This window comes from Panulirus ornatus, chromosome 56 (assembly GCF_036320965.1).
Source record: "Panulirus ornatus isolate Po-2019 chromosome 56, ASM3632096v1, whole genome shotgun sequence".
In the NCBI taxonomy this organism is placed as follows: domain Eukaryota; kingdom Metazoa; phylum Arthropoda; class Malacostraca; order Decapoda; family Palinuridae; genus Panulirus; species Panulirus ornatus.
Window position 1 is genome coordinate 11,366,161 of NC_092279.1, and position 22,345 is coordinate 11,388,505.

The 22,345-nt window shown below is 35.4% G+C and overlaps 1 protein-coding gene across 2 annotated transcripts in view; it reads right to left on the reverse strand.

The window, feature by feature from the left end:
• Positions 1-10,484: 10,484 nt before the first annotated feature.
• LOC139765884 (uncharacterized) overlaps positions 10,485-22,345 on the reverse strand; it is a 99,343-nt gene continuing 87,482 nt past the window's right edge. For both annotated transcript variants that reach the window (XM_071693767.1, XM_071693768.1), the window contains exon 4: positions 10,485-13,643. In XM_071693767.1, coding sequence (XP_071549868.1) covers positions 13,477-13,643 — 167 coding nt within the window. In that variant the 3' untranslated portion in view covers positions 10,485-13,476. The remainder of the gene's footprint in view (positions 13,644-22,345) is intronic.

The window sequence follows — 22,345 nt, forward strand, 5'->3', positions numbered from 1 at the left end:
CCCTGACCGCTTCATATGGCCTGGCTCAGCCTATCAACAGCACGTCGCCACCTGTATACCACATCGCTTTATCCCACACACACACACACACACACAGACACACACAGGATTGCAGGCGTCACTTCTATCCTCCCCACCACACCACAAAAATGGTAGGCTAGACTGGGGCCACATCCAAGTGACTAAGAGAGAGGAGTGGGCGAGGCAGGCAATAACCCCACTGCTAATGTCGGGGTCCTTGGCCCTGGCTGACCTGCGGGAATACACAATCAACTCTCTTTTGTTTTTCAGCTCGACGCCTCAGGCAGGACCCTCATCTCAGGCCCGCCTACCCCTTGTTCCACCTGACCTCATAACCCACGTTGACCCAGGCTAGCCACACCAAGTGATAGCCAACAGACCAGCACCAACGAGGCAGACATTCTGGTGAGTTACATTTTCTTCAATACTTCTTTTGGTTGTGTCTGTCTGTAATGTCGACGTGTACCTGCATTGTCTATGCTTAATTGCAGTGTTTATGTCTACATGTAATATTTCTGTTTACTCTTGGAGTTAGTGACGTATTTTTGTTTATTTGTACTGTCCGTTGAGATGTTCCTCAAAAGATACGTATGTTTGTATTGTAATTCATTGCTACATATCGTTGTTACCTAAATATGTACGTCTTTGCCTGAAGTTTGCATCTACATGTGATCATATCTTCGTGTACCAACGCCAGATGTCTCTCTATATAAAGTGTCTGTGCCGTGAGGTACATTCGAGTCTGCAGCCTTGTGTTACGTGGTGTCGTGCACAAGATATACTGGTGGGCACCGAACATGTTCTCACTCCTCCTCCCTAGCTATGTCCCCACGACTCATGTGACGTCACACTGCGATACGGAAGATTCTACAGATCTGGAGGCCGGTCCTGGGCTACGGAGGCTCCCACCCGTCTTCCCGTGGCAGTGAAGGAGACGTTTATTAAAATCCCCGTCAAGTGGCCTCACACTTGACCTTTAGAAACCTCGGGGCCGGGGCACGACGCCCCCCGCCACCCATATTGGACTAACCCAGGATAAGATAATCTCTGGTGTAATCGTCTTGCAATTCTAAAATATTGTAAAGGAATAAATCAAACCAAAATCCTACTATGTACATCTTATCTACCGGTCATCCTACTAAACTATCTATGAGAAACATACTATCACTACCCTTGTTAACAAAATTCCACTAATTCACACCATGTCCTTGAATCTGCCAGCAATCAGAGAGCTTTCCACACGAAACTGACACACACACACACACACACACACACACACACACACACAGAGACAGCCGTTCTCAACTGTCTTATGATTTGTAATAAAGAATTTTTGAGCATTATGCTACAAGATGTGTGTGTACAGTACTATACAAAGCCTCACACATGGAGGAGCTTACCTAGCGAGCCTGTTGTGGGCCAGATCTTCCTCACATCATCTTCCCTGGCAGGTGGAAGATGGTGGGTGGGTAGCCCACCTACCACAGTGCTGTACCAACCCTGCTACCACCCACTTCGCTCTCGGGAGGGTTAGTGACGACTGGTGGAGTGAACCAGCAATTCAGTTGTCATCACCTTTCACTCCTTGGACCCAGTATGCTATCTTTTCTTTCTGTCTTGGCCGCACGAGGGAAGCCGGCGTTCAGTTCGTTAATATTCAATCTTCCCATCTCGCACATCACACGTGACAACACGTAACTCACATAACTCGTTCTTCGTAGTTCTAGATTTTCCTGTGGTAAGAGCTACGCGCTAACCTTGCCTTTTTAAAACTATCTCTTCTTAAGTATTCGTGAACACTCAGCTTGGTCCTTCCTTGTCTGGCTTTTCTTTAATATGTCTGAAGCAGTGAGGCACGTAACGCAGGTCTGACACCACACAACTCTGGGAAGTAAACAAGGTTTACATTTAGGTAGCTGATAGCAAGACGGAGAACTCAGTAGTACCAACACAGTGCAACAGATGGCGCCAAGTTCTCTAACATCAAGACGTCTGTATTGCCGTTAATTACTTGCTCCCCTCCAATCCTTAACGTAAATATGGCTCATTATTGGATGTGAGCCTTAATGATAGGAGCCGTTTGTGAGAATTTCTGCTTTTAGTATTATAAAAATAATAATAATAATAATGATAATAATAATCATAATAATGATAATAATAATAACAATAATAATAATAATAATAATAATAATAATAATAATAATAATAATAATAATGCTAAAGAGGGTAATAAGAGTCAGAATAGAAAATCTACTGAGTGTCAGAGAACTGAGTATGATGTTCAGAATCAGGTAGGACAAGTTCAGTTTCAGAAAAATGAAATTAAAAATACTGCAGAGGAATGCAAGGATGTAGTAACAGATGCATGTGAATCAAATGAATCAGGAAAAGGGAACACATATTTACCAAACAGAAACTGCAAGGAAAAATCTTATGCAGCCTCAAGTGTGAAATCTGAGAAAAAGCATGACACTGCAAAAGACAGTGAGGATTTTAAAGACTATCCAGCAGTTCCATTAAGTTATTTACATAATGTCAATAGAGAAAAGTACCTCGAACCTAACATGCTAGAGAGAAGACGGGTGCATCAGGAAAAATCGGACAAATCCCTCAGAACTGCAGGCAAACTAGATGTGAGTCAGAAATACATGGCAGTGAGACAAAGTGACAAAACCACGATGACAGCTGAAACAAGAAAGCTTGCAGAAGAAAGATGGAATAATAAGCTTGCATCATTGACTTTACAAACTGTGCAACGGCCAAACATTGACAAAGCTGGTGTGACTGGTTCATACAAGTTGGGACCTTCTGTTGCTGCAGTACCTGTTACAGGCACCAAGAAAAACACTCCTCTTTTGAAAAAAGATATTTATTTTGATCCATGATGAGAATCACTATTATTGGTACATACATCCTGATTGTGATAGCTTTAAAAGTTTTGAGAGGTTACTAAACATAAAATCCCTGGGGATAGGGGAGAAAGAATACTTCCCATGTATTCCCTGCGTGTCGTAGAAGGCGACTAAAAGGGGAGGGAGCGGGTGGCTGGAAATCCTCCCCTCTCGTTTTTTTTTAATTTTCCAAAAGATGGAACAGAGAAGGGGGCCAGGTGAGGATTTTCCCTCTAAGGCCCAGTCCTCTGTTCTTAACGCTACCTCGCAAATGCGGGAAATGGCGAATCGTATGAAAAAAAAAAAAAATAATAATAATAATAATAATAATAATAATAATAATAGTTATTATCATTATTATTATCATTATCATCATTATCATTATCATTATTATTATCATTACCATTATTATTATTATTATTATTATTATTATTATTATTATTATTATTATTATCATGATTTTCATTATTATTTCTACACCCTCATCGACATGGTAGCCTGTGTCAGTCGTGGTTCGTTGGATAACTTCACCATCTCCATCAATCAACAAACTCCTCCTGCCCGAATGTTGGAGGACATAACAATATGACATAAAACACCTATCAATCCCATTCTCCATCCACCATGGCTGAACACCTGGTGTTGGAATGGTCCTCGCTCCCACTGTCAAAGTCTCTACCACCTCACGTAAGACTTGAACTAACGCGAGAGGAAGATTAATAACGTCAGTGTCGTACCGGGGAAGCCAAAACATCAAAGGATGACGACCCGCTCCCAATCAAGGATGAGGAACTCCGTCAAGGTCTTCTGAGGGGCGCAGCCACCTCCTCCCGGGTGAAGATGGCATCACCCACTCCACACTCCGCCTCATAGCAAAGGTTCCAAGGAACGTCCCACTCTCTTACACTCTACAACGTGTGCCTACTGGAGGGACCTCTGCCAGACACCTGGAATAGGAGCATCAATGGTTTTATTCCCAAGCCCCGCTCCACGATGTACTAGACCATCTTCCTCACATCTTGCTCTTGCTAGGTGACGATGGGGAGGACCCGACTCAACCGGCTACTTTATCCCATCAGGAGTCGACTCTCCGAGGACTGCCGTTGTCTTTGACATTGCGAACAGGAATGTTATGCTTGCGATACTTTACTTCAAGAGAGTGCACTGAGCTCCTCACGCCCGCTCCACCTTGGGACGCCGAAGAAGGAAGTGTTGAGCCTCCTCCTGTTCAATATCCTGACACACAGATCCTTACTACCCTGTGGACACTCGCCCCGGAAAGAGAGCAGTTAGTCACGTGGACGACATTTGTATCCAGACAGCGAACCGCAGTCGGTTATAAGAACTACTTTCACCGTCCCACACCTCAACCCTGGACTGTAAAATTTTTCTCTCCTTTCTTGTAATGTCCGAGGCCCACCTGGCGTACGTATGGCTTGGGATATCAGACCGCATGTCTTTCAGTGATACTACGTGCGAGTCCCAGCTGTTGTTCATAAAGCAGATCCCTCCTGGGAACACCCTAACGTGCAGGACATCACTGACCCTCCCTGTATAAGACTCCACCAGCTCACCGGCCTTGTAAACGGTCACAAGAGCGGCATCTCTATCCCTCATGGCCAAGCTCTGTGTTCATGTTGTCATCATCATCACCATCATCATCATCATCATCATCATCATTACCATCATCATCATCATCAGAATCAGAATCAGAATCAAAATCAGAATCAGTGATATTCTTAATATAGTCGTATACAACACTAATGTATAAGTTATTCTTACAAAAACTGTAGTGATTATGAAATAATCATAAGAACACTGAAATAATGGAGATAATTTTGAACTAGAAGGTTTGTCAAGCTGCAGGTCGATACACAGGACCAAGGAGTGTCTAAGTCTTCCCTAAGACACCAGGATATTGCTGCACTACATATTACAACAGGGAATTCTGTATCCTGATGGTGTTTTGACATATATGCATCCTTGAGGTACGGTTCTTTATTCTTTGTTCGTGTGTATTTTGAGAAGGTTCAGACAAGAGCAATAGAGATGGTACATGAACTAAGATAGTTGAGTTAGAGATATAGGTTACAGAGGCCTTCTATTTGCGTAACATGAATAAAAGAAGAGTAAATGATTACTTGATCACGACCTTTTAAGTTTTCAAACCAGCTCGATGACGAAGACGGTGGATACTTCTTCGAAAGCGGATGAGACAGAGCAACCAGGAGCCACAACATGAAGTGCAGCAAGATACTCATCAGAAGGATGTAAACAAGTGATTTCATAGTGCAAAGGTGGAGATGAGCAGCATAAACAGAGGGTAGAAAGTTGTATAATAACAGAGAGAATTCAAGAGACAGGGCCCTACAGTGTGGAATACCCTCTCTGTACAGCACAAATATGTAATTACATACGCACATAACTCGGACAGCGATGACTGCCCAGACAAAGCTTCCATGTATCTCATATCTCAGACGTTTCCCGTTTTCAGTGACTCAATAGAACACTCAAACACACACAGGTATTACAAACATACACAGTCATACATTCATACAGAAACACCAATACGAAACATTGGGCCAGGGTGAGGATTTTCCCTTAAGGCCCAGGTCCTCTTGTTCTTAACGCTACCTCGCAAATGGGGAAATGGCGAATGTATGAAAAAAAAAAAAAAAAAAAAAAAAAAAATAATAATAATAATAATAATAATAATAATAATAATAATAATAATAATAATAATAATAATAATAATAATAATAATAATAATAATAATAATAATAATAATAATAATAATAATAATAATAATAATAATAATAATAATAATAATAATAATAATAATAATAATAATAATAATAATAATAATAATAATAATAATAATAATAATAATAATAATAATAATAATAATAATAATAATAATAATAATAATAATAATAATAATAATAATAATAATAATAATAATAATAATAATAATAATAATAATAATAATAATAATAATAATAATAATAATAATAATAATAATAATAATAATAATAATAATAATAATAATAATAATAATAATAATAATAATAATAATAATAATAATAATAATAATAATAATAATAATAATAATAATAATAATAATAATAATAATAATAATAATAATAATAATAATAATAATAATAATAATAATAATAATAATAATAATAATAATAATAATAATAATAATAATAATAATAATAATAATAATAATAATAATAATAATAATAATAATAATAATAATAATAATAATAATAATAATAATAATAATAATAATAATAATAATAATAATAATAATAATAATAATAATAATAATAATAATAATAATAATAATAATAATAATAATAATAATAATAATAATAATAATAATAATAATAATAATAATAATAATAATAATAATAATAATAATAATAATAATAATAATAATAATAATAATAATAATAATAATAATAATAATAATAATAATAATAATAATAATAATAATAATAATAATAATAATAATAATAATAATAATAATAATAATAATAATAATAATAATAATAATAATAATAATAATAATAATAATAATAATAATAATAATAATAATAATAATAATAATAATAATAATAATAATAATAATAATAATAATAATAATAATAATAATAATAATAATAATAATAATAATAATAATAATAATAATAATAATAATAATAATAATAATAATAATAATAATAATAATAATAATAATAATAATAATAATAATAATAATAATAATAATAATAATAATAATAATAATAATAATAATAATAATAATAATAATAATAATAATAATAATAATAATAATAATAATAATAATAATAATAATAATAATAATAATAATAATAATAATAATAATAATAATAATAATAATAATAATAATAATAATAATAATAATAATAATAATAATAATAATAATAATAATAATAATAATAATAATAATAATAATAATAATAATAATAATAATAATAATAATAATAATAATAATAATAATAATAATAATAATAATAATAATAATAATAATAATAATAATAATAATAATAATAATAATAATAATAATAATAATAATAATAATAATAATAATAATAATAATAATAATAATAATAATAATAATAATAATAATAATAATAATAATAATAATAATAATAATAATAATAATAATAATAATAATAATAATAATAATAATAATAATAATAATAATAATAATAATAATAATAATAATAATAATAATAATAATAATAATAATAATAATAATAATAATAATAATAATAATAATAATAATAATAATAATAATAATAATAATAATAATAATAATAATAATAATAATAATAATAATAATAATAATAATAATAATAATAATAATAATAATAATAATAATAATAATAATAATAATAATAATAATAATAATAATAATAATAATAATAATAATAATAATAATAATAATAATAATAATAATAATAATAATAATAATAATAATAATAATAATAATAATAATAATAATAATAATAATAATAATAATAATAATAATAATAATAATAATAATAATAATAATAATAATAATAATAATAATAATAATAATAATAATAATAATAATAATAATAATAATAATAATAATAATAATAATAATAATAATAATAATAATAATAATAATAATAATAATAATAATAATAATAATAATAATAATAATAATAATAATAATAATAATAATAATAATAATAATAATAATAATAATAATAATAATAATAATAATAATAATAATAATAATAATAATAATAATAATAATAATAATAATAATAATAATAATAATAATAATAATAATAATAATAATAATAATAATAATAATAATAATAATAATAATAATAATAATAATAATAATAATAATAATAATAATAATAATAATAATAATAATAATAATAATAATAATAATAATAATAATAATAATAATAATAATAATAATAATAATAATAATAATAATAATAATAATAATAATAATAATAATAATAATAATAATAATAATAATAATAATAATAATAATAATAATAATAATAATAATAATAATAATAATAATAATAATAATAATAATAATAATAATAATAATAATAATAATAATAATAATAATAATAATAATAATAATAATAATAATAATAATAATAATAATAATAATAATAATAATAATAATAATAATAATAATAATAATAATAATAATAATAATAATAATAATAATAATAATAATAATAATAATAATAATAATAATAATAATAATAATAATAATAATAATAATAATAATAATAATAATAATAATAATAATAATAATAATAATAATAATAATAATAATAATAATAATAATAATAATAATAATAATAATAATAATAATAATAATAATAATAATAATAATAATAATAATAATAATAATAATAATAATAATAATAATAATAATAATAATAATAATAATAATAATAATAATAATAATAATAATAATAATAATAATAATAATAATAATAATAATAATAATAATAATAATAATAATAATAATAATAATAATAATAATAATAATAATAATAATAATAATAATAATAATAATAATAATAATAATAATAATAATAATAATAATAATAATAATAATAATAATAATAATAATAATAATAATAATAATAATAATAATAATAATAATAATAATAATAATAATAATAATAATAATAATAATAATAATAATAATAATAATAATAATAATAATAATAATAATAATAATAATAATAATAATAATAATAATAATAATAATAATAATAATAATAATAATAATAATAATAATAATAATAATAATAATAATAATAATAATAATAATAATAATAATAATAATAATAATAATAATAATAATAATAATAATAATAATAATAATAATAATAATAATAATAATAATAATAATAATAATAATAATAATAATAATAATAATAATAATAATAATAATAATAATAATAATAATAATAATAATAATAATAATAATAATAATAATAATAATAATAATAATAATAATAATAATAATAATAATAATAATAATAATAATAATAATAATAATAATAATAATAATAATAATAATAATAATAATAATAATAATAATAATAATAATAATAATAATAATAATAATAATAATAATAATAATAATAATAATAATAATAATAATAATAATAATAATAATAATAATAATAATAATAATAATAATAATAATAATAATAATAATAATAATAATAATAATAATAATAATAATAATAATAATAATAATAATAATAATAATAATAATAATAATAATAATAATAATAATAATAATAATAATAATAATAATAATAATAATAATAATAATAATAATAATAATAATAATAATAATAATAATAATAATAATAATAATAATAATAATAATAATAATAATAATAATAATAATAATAATAATAATAATAATAATAATAATAATAATAATAATAATAATAATAATAATAATAATAATAATAATAATAATAATAATAATAATAATAATAATAATAATAATAATAATAATAATAATAATAATAATAATAATAATAATAATAATAATAATAATAATAATAATAATAATAATAATAATAATAATAATAATAATAATAATAATAATAATAATAATAATAATAATAATAATAATAATAATAATAATAATAATAATAATAATAATAATAATAATAATAATAATAATAATAATAATAATAATAATAATAATAATAATAATAATAATAATAATAATAATAATAATAATAATAATAATAATAATAATAATAATAATAATAATAATAATAATAATAATAATAATAATAATAATAATAATAATAATAATAATAATAATAATAATAATAATAATAATAATAATAATAATAATAATAATAATAATAATAATAATAATAATAATAATAATAATAATAATAATAATAATAATAATAATAATAATAATAATAATAATAATAATAATAATAATAATAATAATAATAATAATAATAATAATAATAATAATAATAATAATAATAATAATAATAATAATAATAATAATAATAATAATAATAATAATAATAATAATAATAATAATAATAATAATAATAATAATAATAATAATAATAATAATAATAATAATAATAATAATAATAATAATAATAATAATAATAATAATAATAATAATAATAATAATAATAATAATAATAATAATAATAATAATAATAATAATAATAATAATAATAATAATAATAATAATAATAATAATAATAATAATAATAATAATAATAATAATAATAATAATAATAATAATAATAATAATAATAATAATAATAATAATAATAATAATAATAATAATAATAATAATAATAATAATAATAATAATAATAATAATAATAATAATAATAATAATAATAATAATAATAATAATAATAATAATAATAATAATAATAATAATAATAATAATAATAATAATAATAATAATAATAATAATAATAATAATAATAATAATAATAATAATAATAATAATACCTTGAAGTAGATTCCTATTGAAATATCCATTTTTTTATATCGAAAAATTTACACATCTGATAGGGAAAATACATTTCTTCTTCTCAGGAAGGTACTATGAATTACTCTGATGGGAAGACAGTGATTCAAATGTTAATTATGATATGCATCTATGATAATAAAGTCTTTATCAGTGTACATCGTGATGGGACGTAGTCTAAGAACTCAGGGACTTTGGAAGACATCCATAGAGTTTGGTAAGCTTCGTGAGACTAACTACACACACCTTTATATCATAAGGTTACATCCATATACTATGTAGTGGGTATACAAGTCTGTTTCCATCAGTATGGAACACTAGGAGAACAAACCACTTTACTGTACATGTTTCCGTCATTATAACCATCCGTAACCACACACTCCTACAATGGACATTTGTATCATAATACTTCACAGTTCCGTAGGCAAACATGGCATGAAACAATGTAATGCTAAGTACACTATATCCTCCTACAAGAGGGCGCTGACTATGCCTTAGAGGGTGAGGGAGGTGCCATGACGCTGAGAGAGGGAGAGTTCTGGGTGTTGGTGAGCATTAAGAATAACGGAGAGCGCTGGCTCCATGTGAAGTGCTGCCGAGTAAGAGGAGTGACAGGAGGCCAAGAGCGGAGCTAAAACGCATTGACAGAAAAGAATGTAAGTTGCCAAGGATAACGTGAGGCGCCAGAGTGTATAGCGAGTAAAGCAAGAACCAGGAAGGTTGTACAATACCAGAGTGAGTATGCTGAGAGTATCAGGGTTTGCCAGGAAGTGAAGGGTCACAAAATATACATATAATGTTGCAGAAGCACACGCGCGCTGTCTCAAGGGACATATGGGGGTGTCAGGGTTAGCACCAATAAGCATGACAAATAACAATTTGGAGGAGCGAGTGGTGCCGTATATTTCACTGCTGGGTTCATTACGAGGTGGACGTGACGCTGGCGCTGGTGACCGTGTGTCACGGTGAAGGTCTGTACGTAAGATAACCATCATCGCACGCTGGTGCCCGTGTCTAGATAGACGACTCTATATATGCAGTTCCACTAACATTACGCTGGGAGTTCAGGGAAACACCCGCTTGCTGGCTGTAGTAGCCATTCCCGTCAACATCCTACAGATCAGAGGGTTGTCTGTACCCTGGAGACCAGGGGTTGGTGCGCCATCCTCTTGGACAACTGGGACCAGACCTAGCTGGAGTCGTCCTCTCCATATACAGACTCCAGACCTCATGAACGTAACTCTTGGGCGTACGTTAGACTTTAATGTACGGGTACGTTACTGGTTACTATAACGCCTGTTGTGAAGCTTGCCTGGGCTGACTCTACAATAGCAAAACAGCTTCAGTGGTGGACTTGTCTGTATGTGTACACAAGTACCAACACTCGACATCCCGTACTGATGACCTCTACCAGTCCTATTAGCAACAGCAGACCAGTTCGTCAGGTCAAGCTGTCTTATTCACGACAATCAGCTGTTCTAACTCTGTTCCCTCACGCTGTTGCCAGTTAAACATCATTCTTCTGCAGACTCGGATCACAAACAGATTTTCCATACGCAAGGTTTCTGTCTCATCTCCGTCAGCGTCCGTTAGAGTCTTACCAATGAAAAGCTGCTATATTCTTGCACACACACACACACACACACACACACACACACACACACTTCCCAGCCGAGCAGCGTCGTGTGTGTGGTGGCCATTATGAAACATTAATCTGCATCTTAACCAAAGAATTACTCCTTCTTGCCACGTCGTTCTCATCATCATACTCAGCCTCATATCTTTGGGGAAGAGCTTCTGAAGATTCCGTTTGAACTCAGTGTCATACAGTGGACAATGAAGATTATAATGTGTATTTCTTCTAAAAATCTTGCTTTTTAACTCTTAATCCCGAGAGCCAGTCGGGCGAAAATGTTGTTGACTTCACTAAGTCCTAAATTCTGTCGTTGTGTGGTGCACGATCTGAGTTACCATCTTCGTCAGTGGAAAAATTAAATGGGACTTGGAAATATATCAGCATGAATTTCCTTTTTTCTCTTTTTTTTTTTTTTACTTTTTCAGCTATCTAAATGAGGAGAGAGGGGAGGGCTAAGCCAGAGGAGGGTAGGAACTGCTTATGTTATTATGAGTCGTGCAACGCAGGCAACATGTGAGGAAGTTATGAGGTGCAGCCACTGTGAGGAACATGACAGGCAGGAGCACCAGCAAGATGCCGCTTTGATGCTCACTCTAACCCAGCGAGGGGCGGCTGAGATGATCCATGGAGGACACTGGGGAAAGATGCAGAGGAGGACAGTAATTAAAAATCGGGAGAAGTTGATAAACAATGACGGAGGGAAGAGATATAAGGACACGAGAAAGATCGAGATAAGGACAAACGACGGAGAGGAAGATCGAGTGACGAAGGCAACGGATGAAGGAGGAGAACTAAGAGATCCACAGTGAAGAAATCAAATCGATGATGAGGATAGAGTTGGGGTAGGGTTAGAGAAGCTTAGAGACGAACGGACCTGGTGTAGGGAGGGGAAAATGGGAAGCTTCAAAACCTGAGGAAAAGACGGAGAGAAAACCTTATAACAAGAGGTAAGGGAGAGGGAAATGCAAGCGTTCGATGGGCTTGGTACAGGTGAATGTGGTGTAAAGAGTCAGTATGGACATCACATCACAGGAGAAGCAGAGAAGGCAATATTCAGCGCCCTTACCCACGGCTGGCATCTGGTCATGGGTTTGTACTCCCAGTGGATAAATCTATAAAAAGGCAAACCACTGGTAAACCACTGGGTTTATCTGAGGTGGCCTGCTGCTATTTGCCTCGGAAAGTCTGAGTTTAGCGTTCACATATTTTCGGTTATATTCCTGACAAATGAGCAGGTGGTAACTATGCAGACGTTGTTGCCTTGTGACATAGGGGGACTTGGTTGGTGTCTTGCAGCAGTGAATGAAGCTCTTGAGACTTGGTGGCGGCGTGAATGAAGTTTAGAATGAGTATGTGTAGAATGCGCCCGTGTCACCCACTCCCACATCCACGTCCTCCTGGTCCACGGGTTCTCGCGGTCCCATGGCGGGGAAGACTCGCTTGCTCAGGTCGAAGACGTAGCCGCCCCGGTACCGTCGTGGGAACCAACTGCTCCGGGCCTGGGGTCCTGTGGGAGGCAACAGAGGTCAGAAAACCTGGCACGGGACACAGCATGAAGGAGTATAGACATGACGTCAATTAGTATGTGAGACTAGCGGGTTGCGACACGCATCATAACTACAACACACACACACATACACACACACACACACACACACACACACACACACACACTATGGGGATACAACAAATATCAAATTTTCTAACAGTAAGTACATAATGAGAATTACAACTAATAAAGAAGTCTAATCAATCTGATATCAAAACATTTAACTTTAACACATATATTTTTTTCGAGGACGGAGCTAAACTAAAATTTCTCAAACCACAAATGTCATCTAGAAATGACAGCACTAATTTCTATGGAAGAGAAAGTAGACAGAGATGTGTGGCTACGAGAGAAAGGTATTTAGAACCTGATGCACGACAGAGAATGGCTGGAATGTGATTGGTGAACAAGAGTTGCCATTAATAGTTGCTTGCGTCCGGCATCTACCACACCACTAACGTTGATCATGTAAGAATAACTAAGTTTTCAAGACAGAATTAAGTTAGACTCTGCAGTCAAATCCTGAGTTCGTATGTCGTGTCTCTTCAGTACTTCTTCCGGGATTTTTACTTTGCTACGAAACATTTTTCGGGAGTAAGTCTGAAGTTGTGAGTGTCTAAGAATCTTGAGAGTTCAAAGGCTCAAAGATGCTAAAATGTTCAAAAGTTCAGAAGAGTCAGAGTAATATTCTCTACCGTCATAACCATATTTGATTTCGTCATCGTTCTGTAAACGCCTCCGCTCTAATACAGAACTATGTATCATTATGTATCTTGGTCAACGTAAATGTTAACTCTTCTCACGGCCGCAGCGACGGTGCCCAGGTGGTAGAAGGATGACCCAGCGCACGATACCCACCAGCTCCACCTGCAGCACTCGCTAGAGTCTCGAAGACATGTTTGCCCCATGGATGCCGCTGTATCATAACAACCAGGTTTTGAGAAAATCTGCTGATGACGCGACGAGAGGATGCTGCTGTGGCGAGTGGTCGGCCTGTCACTGTAAGCTGAGCTGTGACGTGAGTGGCACTGAACTTAGCACAGCTGTAGTGTGTCTGGCACTGTGACCTAAGATGCACTACAACCGAAGTGGCGCGGTGGTTTGTGGCGTTACCACACGACTGTCGCCGTGACCCGAGTAACAGTATAACTTCACATGATCTGTGTGACGATCAAGTGTGACCTGAGAGATGATGAGGCAAGAGGGTGTGGGTTGCTGTGAGGTGAACGCTGATGATGCCAGAGTGGTGTTATGGTCGTCACAGTAGGAGCTGATTGGCAATAGATCTGGAGCGAAGATGTATTTCGACTGGCAGTGGAACCTGAGTGACGTCGTGATCCTAATCTGGTCATCATTGCGACCTGAATAATGCCATTACCTGAGTGGTGTTGTGGCCCAACGGGTCCTATAATCAGAATGTCACTGACTTAAATGGCGCCTCGCCCTATCTGATGGTATTGACCTTTGAGGTAATTTTACCTGACTCGGGGTTGATCTTATTGGTAATATTGACTTTATGACAATACTCTCTGAGTGGCAATCACGTCTGAGTGATATTCTGATCCAAAACACGCGTTGGCTGATCATAACCTTGATGTTACGTGCAATGTCTCGAAAGTGGAGCTGTGGCACAACAACAAATTCAGATGGTAAAGAAAAAATCATTTCTGGTGTTACTAAGTTGAAATATCAAAAAATGAACAACAGACCTCCTCAAGCCCTATCAGACGTATTAAGCTAGTTTAGATTAGCTCTCCCAGGCGCACGGTATACTATTCTTAGTGTAAGAGGAATTAGTATAATCCTGTAAGCCTGGATATATTGAATCTTGCAGGCAACATCGGCTAATAGATTGTGTACAAGGTGGTGACAGATAACAGGAAACCTGATGCTCCATGACGAGGTTATCTGCTGCCCTGCGTTCAGCATGTGAACAGCGGCCACAAAGGATCAAGGGCGTCACAGAGGATAATCTTAACATCACATGTTACAGACTTGATCCATTTCATGTGCTCTATATTTCCACACAGGGTATGGCTCAGTCACACGGTGCGGTAAATGCAGTATAGTCTCAGAATTTCATAAAAATCTTATCATTTACAATAAAGTGCTTTACCATCTCTTGTATGGTAGGCTCAGACGTCTTTACCAGACTGACTTTTCGAGAAAAAATATAAGAAATCATGGTGTAGTGTGTGTCCTTATCACGGTCGAGTAATCTACATTTCATACGATCACCATTTTAGTATAAGCTAATCATCTACAACCGGTACCTGCATCGTGGCCTTACTACAGCAGGCAGCATCTTGTACCCAACCAACCCTGTCACTGTCTCCAGACACATGTTCTACTCGTTATAGTCCATCATGATGGACAGCGGACCTGTTGATGCCTGTCTGCACTCTCCTGCTTATTGAACGACCCACGACCCAGTTACTATCCCAAGTAGAAGTTGAGTTTCTACTTGACAGCCCAGTTCAATAACCTCTTTATCTAATGGAAATCTAACTTACACATCAATTTAAACGTGTTCTCGGTGACCTTTGTGAGAGGAGATCCACAAGAGTATGATTTAAATCCCTGGTCGACAGTGTAGACCAATCCTTCCCCCAGCAATCACTAGACTCTGACGTGGACTCCCCAAGTCTGGTGTTGACTCCCTTTTCCCCTTCCCATCGCCCGTCAAGCCTTTTTAAGCCTGACGCAGAGCGCCAGGACCTCAGACTGATGCCAACCCCTTTCCATCCCAGTATTCTGGCGAGAATCTCTCCTTCCACTTCCTAAAGTCCCAGAAGTCTGATTTGGATTGCTTCCATGCGCCACCTTCCTACAGTCTGACGTAGATGTGTGATCCACCCCAAAGTGTGACGAATATCCCCAAAACATGGCCGGCCTCCTCCCAGGGTGTGATGTGGACGACCTTAACCAAATCCATTCTAACGGTAGACCCCTACGCCAGGTCCTTTACGTCTGGCGGGCCCCGCTCCTCTACCAGATCCCTCAAGTCTGGCACGGATCGCCGTCAGGGTCTGGGAGTCTTACATGAACCCTCTGCAGGTCCCATAGGTATCACGCAGATCCCCGCCAGGTCCCAAAAGTCTGGCGTGAAGCCCACCTTCCCGCCAACTGCCAGGATGCCTGGGGCCAAAACTATGAATACTGCAGCTCCCTGAGTCAGGATATTATTATGAAATACTGCCTGGCTCCGGAACACGATTGTGAGGGACAGGGCAATATGGAGGTGATATACAGAAAGAGGGAGGGAAATAGAAAGGGAAATGAGACGAATGGAGAGAGAGAGAGAGAGAGAGAGAGAGAGAGAGAGAGAGAGAGAGAGAGAGAGAGAGAGAGAGAGAGAGAGAGAGAGAGAGAGAGAGAGAGAGCACCCACCTCCCCATCACAGTGAGGACCAGGTGCGACTCTATTATACCGGGATTCTCCCTAAAGGACATCATAATACCAGCCTTCCGGTACACACACACATACACCTGAATTTTCCGTGCACTATACTTGAAACAGAGACATTCCTTACAGTGTAAGTGGCCAGAGACCTGCTTCCTTTGCATTATATCCACAGCAGCTTACTGCATCATTTGGCAAATGTTTCGCTGCTGACGAATTTTTCTTCCTCTCTGTACGTTATATGCTCATGCAGAACACTTTCTATATAGTGAAAACACATCTGTAATACTTCATGCTTAACGTCAAGATGGATAGAGCTGCTTAACTCTAGTCTCTTCTGTTCTATTGCTTTGTTTCTGACCTCCTCTGTTAAATGCCCGAAAAGGAGTCAGTGGACAGTTGTTGGTTCCATCCCCGAGTGTTCCTATCCTGTGGAGACGCTTGAGAACGTTCAGGAGCCACCCTCAGTGTGGTTCTAACATGGACCAAACACCTACAGAGCTGCTTCTCCTTACGAAGTTCATCCAAGCGAACGTTTGCACTCGAATATGTAAAATATTCTCAACAGAGAGTTGCATAAAATATGTAGCGTGTAATACGTAACAAACATTTCATATATAAACTTAGGGTGTGTTAATGTTTTTAGATGTTTTTTCGTGAACTTTACACTGACCACGGTTCCTTACAGTAATAGATCCATTGAACATTTCCACAATATTCTGTAATTGACGTTTTCTTCGAGGTTCGTTGGTAATAAATCTCCATATACGATTAATTTCCCGAAACTCGGTCGAGGGTCGAATCCCACGAATTAAGCTGTAAACTTTATTCACTTTCTTTTCAGAGATAAATCCTGATTGATGAGAGAGGCCGCTAGCCAGGCGACAGGTTACATATGAGCGTGACAGTGTGACTGTAACAGTATCGACAACCTGGAGTCGGCTTCATCCACGCTCAACACACTGGCTAGACCGTCAACTGCAGCCGAGTGACAAAGTACCTCCGCTTCGTGCAATACACAACGTCACGAACGATCGTAACTTATGATCTATGCAACCTAATGCCTCTCTCTCTCTCTCTCTCTCTCTCTCTCTCTCTCTCTCTCTCTCTCTCTCTCTCTCTCTCTCTCTCTCTCTCTCTCTCTCTCTCTCTCTCTCTCTCCTTCTTCGTTGAAATATGTTCTTTCCGTCTCCTTCCCTGTATCCGTCAGTGTACTCATACCGGTGCGGGCAAAACACACACACACACAGAGCGGCGGCGGAGGCAGACCCTGCGGTCAGCGGTGACCAGTGGGGAGCTGTTCGTGACAGCGCCACGCGCCACTGGCTACACCTTCAAGAAAACTGGCAAAACATTATCCCTGCCACACAAATACTGCACATACACCTGCCTGCCTCCCATAAGCGCCGGCTCCGGATATTTGTGGGTAATTGTGGTAAATGGTGTGGCGGATACTTGTGTCTGGTAGTGGCTGTGGTAGTGGTAGTAACGGTAGTTTTAGCGGTGTTAATGATTCTCTCTGAGGCCCTAATGGTAGTCCTAGTGATGGTAGTGGTCCTAGTACCAGTGAGAGAAATGGTTGGTGGTGTCGGTGCTGTTGACTAGTAGTGGTGATGGTGTACACCGTGGTGGAGGTCTTTGTGGCAGCAGTGTTGACAGTCTTTGTGATGACACCAGCAGAAGTCCTTGTGATATCACAGCTGGTGGTTCTTGTGATCGTAGTGGCAGAAGTCCTCATGTTACCAGTGGTGATATTTCTGGTGACAGTGTTAGTAGTGGTCTTGGTGATAAAAGTAATGGTAGTGGTATTCCCAGTGGTATTATCCTCAATGAAAGTTTTGGTAAAAGTTCGAGTGATAGCAGTGGTAGTAATGTGTATGATAGTAGTGGTGGTAGTGGCAGTGATAGTAGTGGTAGCTCGAATGAGAACGGCAGTGGCGATCCTAGTGGTACTAACAGTAAAGCCAGTGGCGGTATTAGCCACAGTTGTGGTAGCGGTGGTGGTGGGAGAAGTACAGGTAGCTAAAGAGTAGGTAGGGATGGTGGTCACGGTGGATGATATGATGTAAATGGTCACAGGAATGTATAACTTCGTCCTTCCTGGTTCACTATGGAGGAAGTACAACCAACTGACGGCTGGCGTCAGGCATGCCTACCCAAACCAGTCTCCAACTCGACCTATGATATCAATTCTGTCTTCTAGCACCTAGCCTCCTCACACACCATCAGATCTTGTGTTAACTGTCCTTCCCATACCGTCACTGTAGCTATATTCCCATACCATCTTCCACTCCGACTACTTCAAACTGCCCAAATTGTTGAAGGAGCACAACACGACCCTTGTTGTCCTGCCAAATATGTCAAGAGTCATTAATCCATGCTAAAGGCTTGACATATTAGGGCCCCGCCCATAACTTTCCCGGAGACTTTTGTGGCGAAACTGATAACGTCAAGAAGTTGGGAAACAGCGCGACCCATCGCAGTTTGGGAGAGAGTTCCTGGCAGAAAGTCACTGAAGCATGGAAGACGTAGGAGATGTTCCAGGAAAAAACACTATAGCCTGGGAGATGTTCCAGAAAGAAAGCCAGTGTAACCTGGGAGACGTACGGGGACTAAGAAGAAGACGAAGAGGATGTTCCAGAAAAAATGAAAAACACTACAGCCGGGAAGACATAGAAATTCCAGGAGGTGAGGTAATAAGGCATGGAACAGAGAATTTCTAGAAGAAAGCCACTGTAGTAAGTGCAGCCAAGAAAACAGAGGACGCTTTCCAGGAAAAAAGGTCACTCGATGACGTTCCAGAAAGATTGTCACCAGATGATGTTCCAGGAGGAAAGGTTCGCGACGAAGGCCAGACTTGATATCAGAGGAAGCCCGGGAGGTGATTACCCTCCGGCTTGCACCGTCACGTCCGCGCATAAGTTCGCCAGCCTCTATATGCAGCCTGGAGCCAGAGGATTATCGCCCGGCTGCCGCCTATCGCTCAGTCATCGTCCTCTGCCTCATTACCTGTCGGGATTATGTTCCCCTGACGGACAACCTCCAACCCATGTGACAGTCAGTGTGGACTGACAGACCATTACGAGTGCTGGTGGATGTGGGCCAGGAAGATTACAACACCGGCTGGTGGATGTGGACCAGGGGCTTTGATTGATTATACACTTCCTAGTGCCAGAAACACCTGACTGCTGATATATATATATATATATATATATATATATATATATATATATATATATATATATATATATATATATATATATATATATATATATATATATATATATATATATATATATCATAAGTTTTTGGAATCAAAGTTTCAGAATTAACCCGTCTATACTTTCATGTTTGTTTCGTAATTTGGGTCCATGAAATTATCCTTCGGTGGAAAAGATGAAATAACTTTTCTAAAATAATCTCTATCTTAAGATAACGGCCAAAGCGGAGGAAGAATATCGTAAAATAACGTCTCGTTTTGGCTGAAGTGTCGAAATTTCCAAGTTTCCCCATAATTCTACAAGAACAATTTATATCCATGAATCAGAACCTTTACTTCCGCCCAGAATATACGATGAATCTTTTCCCCGCATCTTTACTTTATGAGGAGGACTGCTGAGATGCGGCCGCCACCGATGGATCTCTCTCTCTCTCTCTCTCTCTCTCTCTCTCTCTCTCTCTCTCTCTCTCTCTCTCTCTCTCTCTCTCTCTCTCTCTCTCTCTCTCTCTCTCTCTCTCTCTCTCTCTCTCTCTCTCTCTATCCATCTGACAACCACCATCTCACTATGCTCTATCATCATTATCATTTCCCCACCATCTCTTGCCACTCTCACACTCACACACTCCCACCCTCCTAGCCTTTCTCACTCTCCCCGCCTCTCCCTCGTCTCGTTCGCTCTCCCTGCCACTCCCACCCTCCCTGTCTTTCATTCACCTCCCCATCCCCACCCTTCGTCAACAAATTTCCCATCATCCCTCGCCTATGAGACTCTCCTCGTCTTTCCCACAGCCTTGCCTCTTCTACCCTTCCTGCCTCCTCTACACCCCTTGCCTCTCCAACACTAACCCCCACCCTTCCAAACCCTGTCCACCTCTCCCATAGTCCCCTACCCACCTCAGCTCAGACACACCGGACCTGGGGAGGATCATGGCGCGGCAGCAATATCCTTCTTACCAGTTACCGCCATTGGCTGTTGTTGCCTCTCGCTCACAGTTTTCGCTCTCTCGTCTTTCCCTCTCTCGTGTCCCCGTCACTACCCGGGTGATCCCCTCCTCCTCCTCCTCCTCCACTACATCATCGTCCTCACCATCCGTCATCTGCTCGTGTTTCTCGAGTCGACCTGCCATGACGCCTCGCTCTTCCCCTCTAGTCGTGACTTAGCCCTGAGTGGCTGCTCAAGACTCCACCAGGCTATCTAATCTTTCTGTCTATGTTCTGGTGCAATGTCGTGTCGGAGTTGTGTGAAGGGCGTCTCCTGATGCTCATGGACAAGTGACAGAATATACTGACGGACCTCAAGACTGACATCTGTGACTTGACCTCGTTACTCCTCTGCATGGGTCAACACGCACACACACACACACACACACACACACACACACACACACACACACACGGACCTCAACAATGTAGCACTTTGCGTTAATGGCCGTCACGGTCCACAGTCCACTCAAGCCGTTCATCCTTCCCTAAGGGCTCGTCGATAAATAGGTATCAGGCATATGATAGGGTGTGTGTGTGTGTGTGTGTGTGTGTGTGTGTGTGTGTGTGTGTGTGTGTGTGTGTGTGTGTGTGTGTGTGTGTGTGTGTGTGTGTGTGTGTATACATTCATACATAAGACTAAAGACATAGTACATACATACAATGTTAAGAAACAGCAACATGAGTGTAGAATTCTCTCCTCGTAACACATACATAGCAATCACAGATACATAGCAATCACACATACATAGCAATCACAGACACATAGCAATCACACATACAGACATATACTTTTGTAGTGCGAGAGTAGTGGATGAATGAGACAGAATGACTGAGGACATAAGTCAATGCAGACAGCATGTGTCTGTGACATCATTCTCACACAAGAGCGCCTCCAGACCTCTCATGCTGTACGTTCATCAGCTGTTGTCAGGGGACGAGAGTAAACTGGTATAATGCTGAGCCTAACGAGACATGGTCCAAATGGTCCTCACACATGCTAATCTTTTATCTCTCTACCTTAGGAAGGGCGAATCTGGTTGCTCGTGGCTATAAG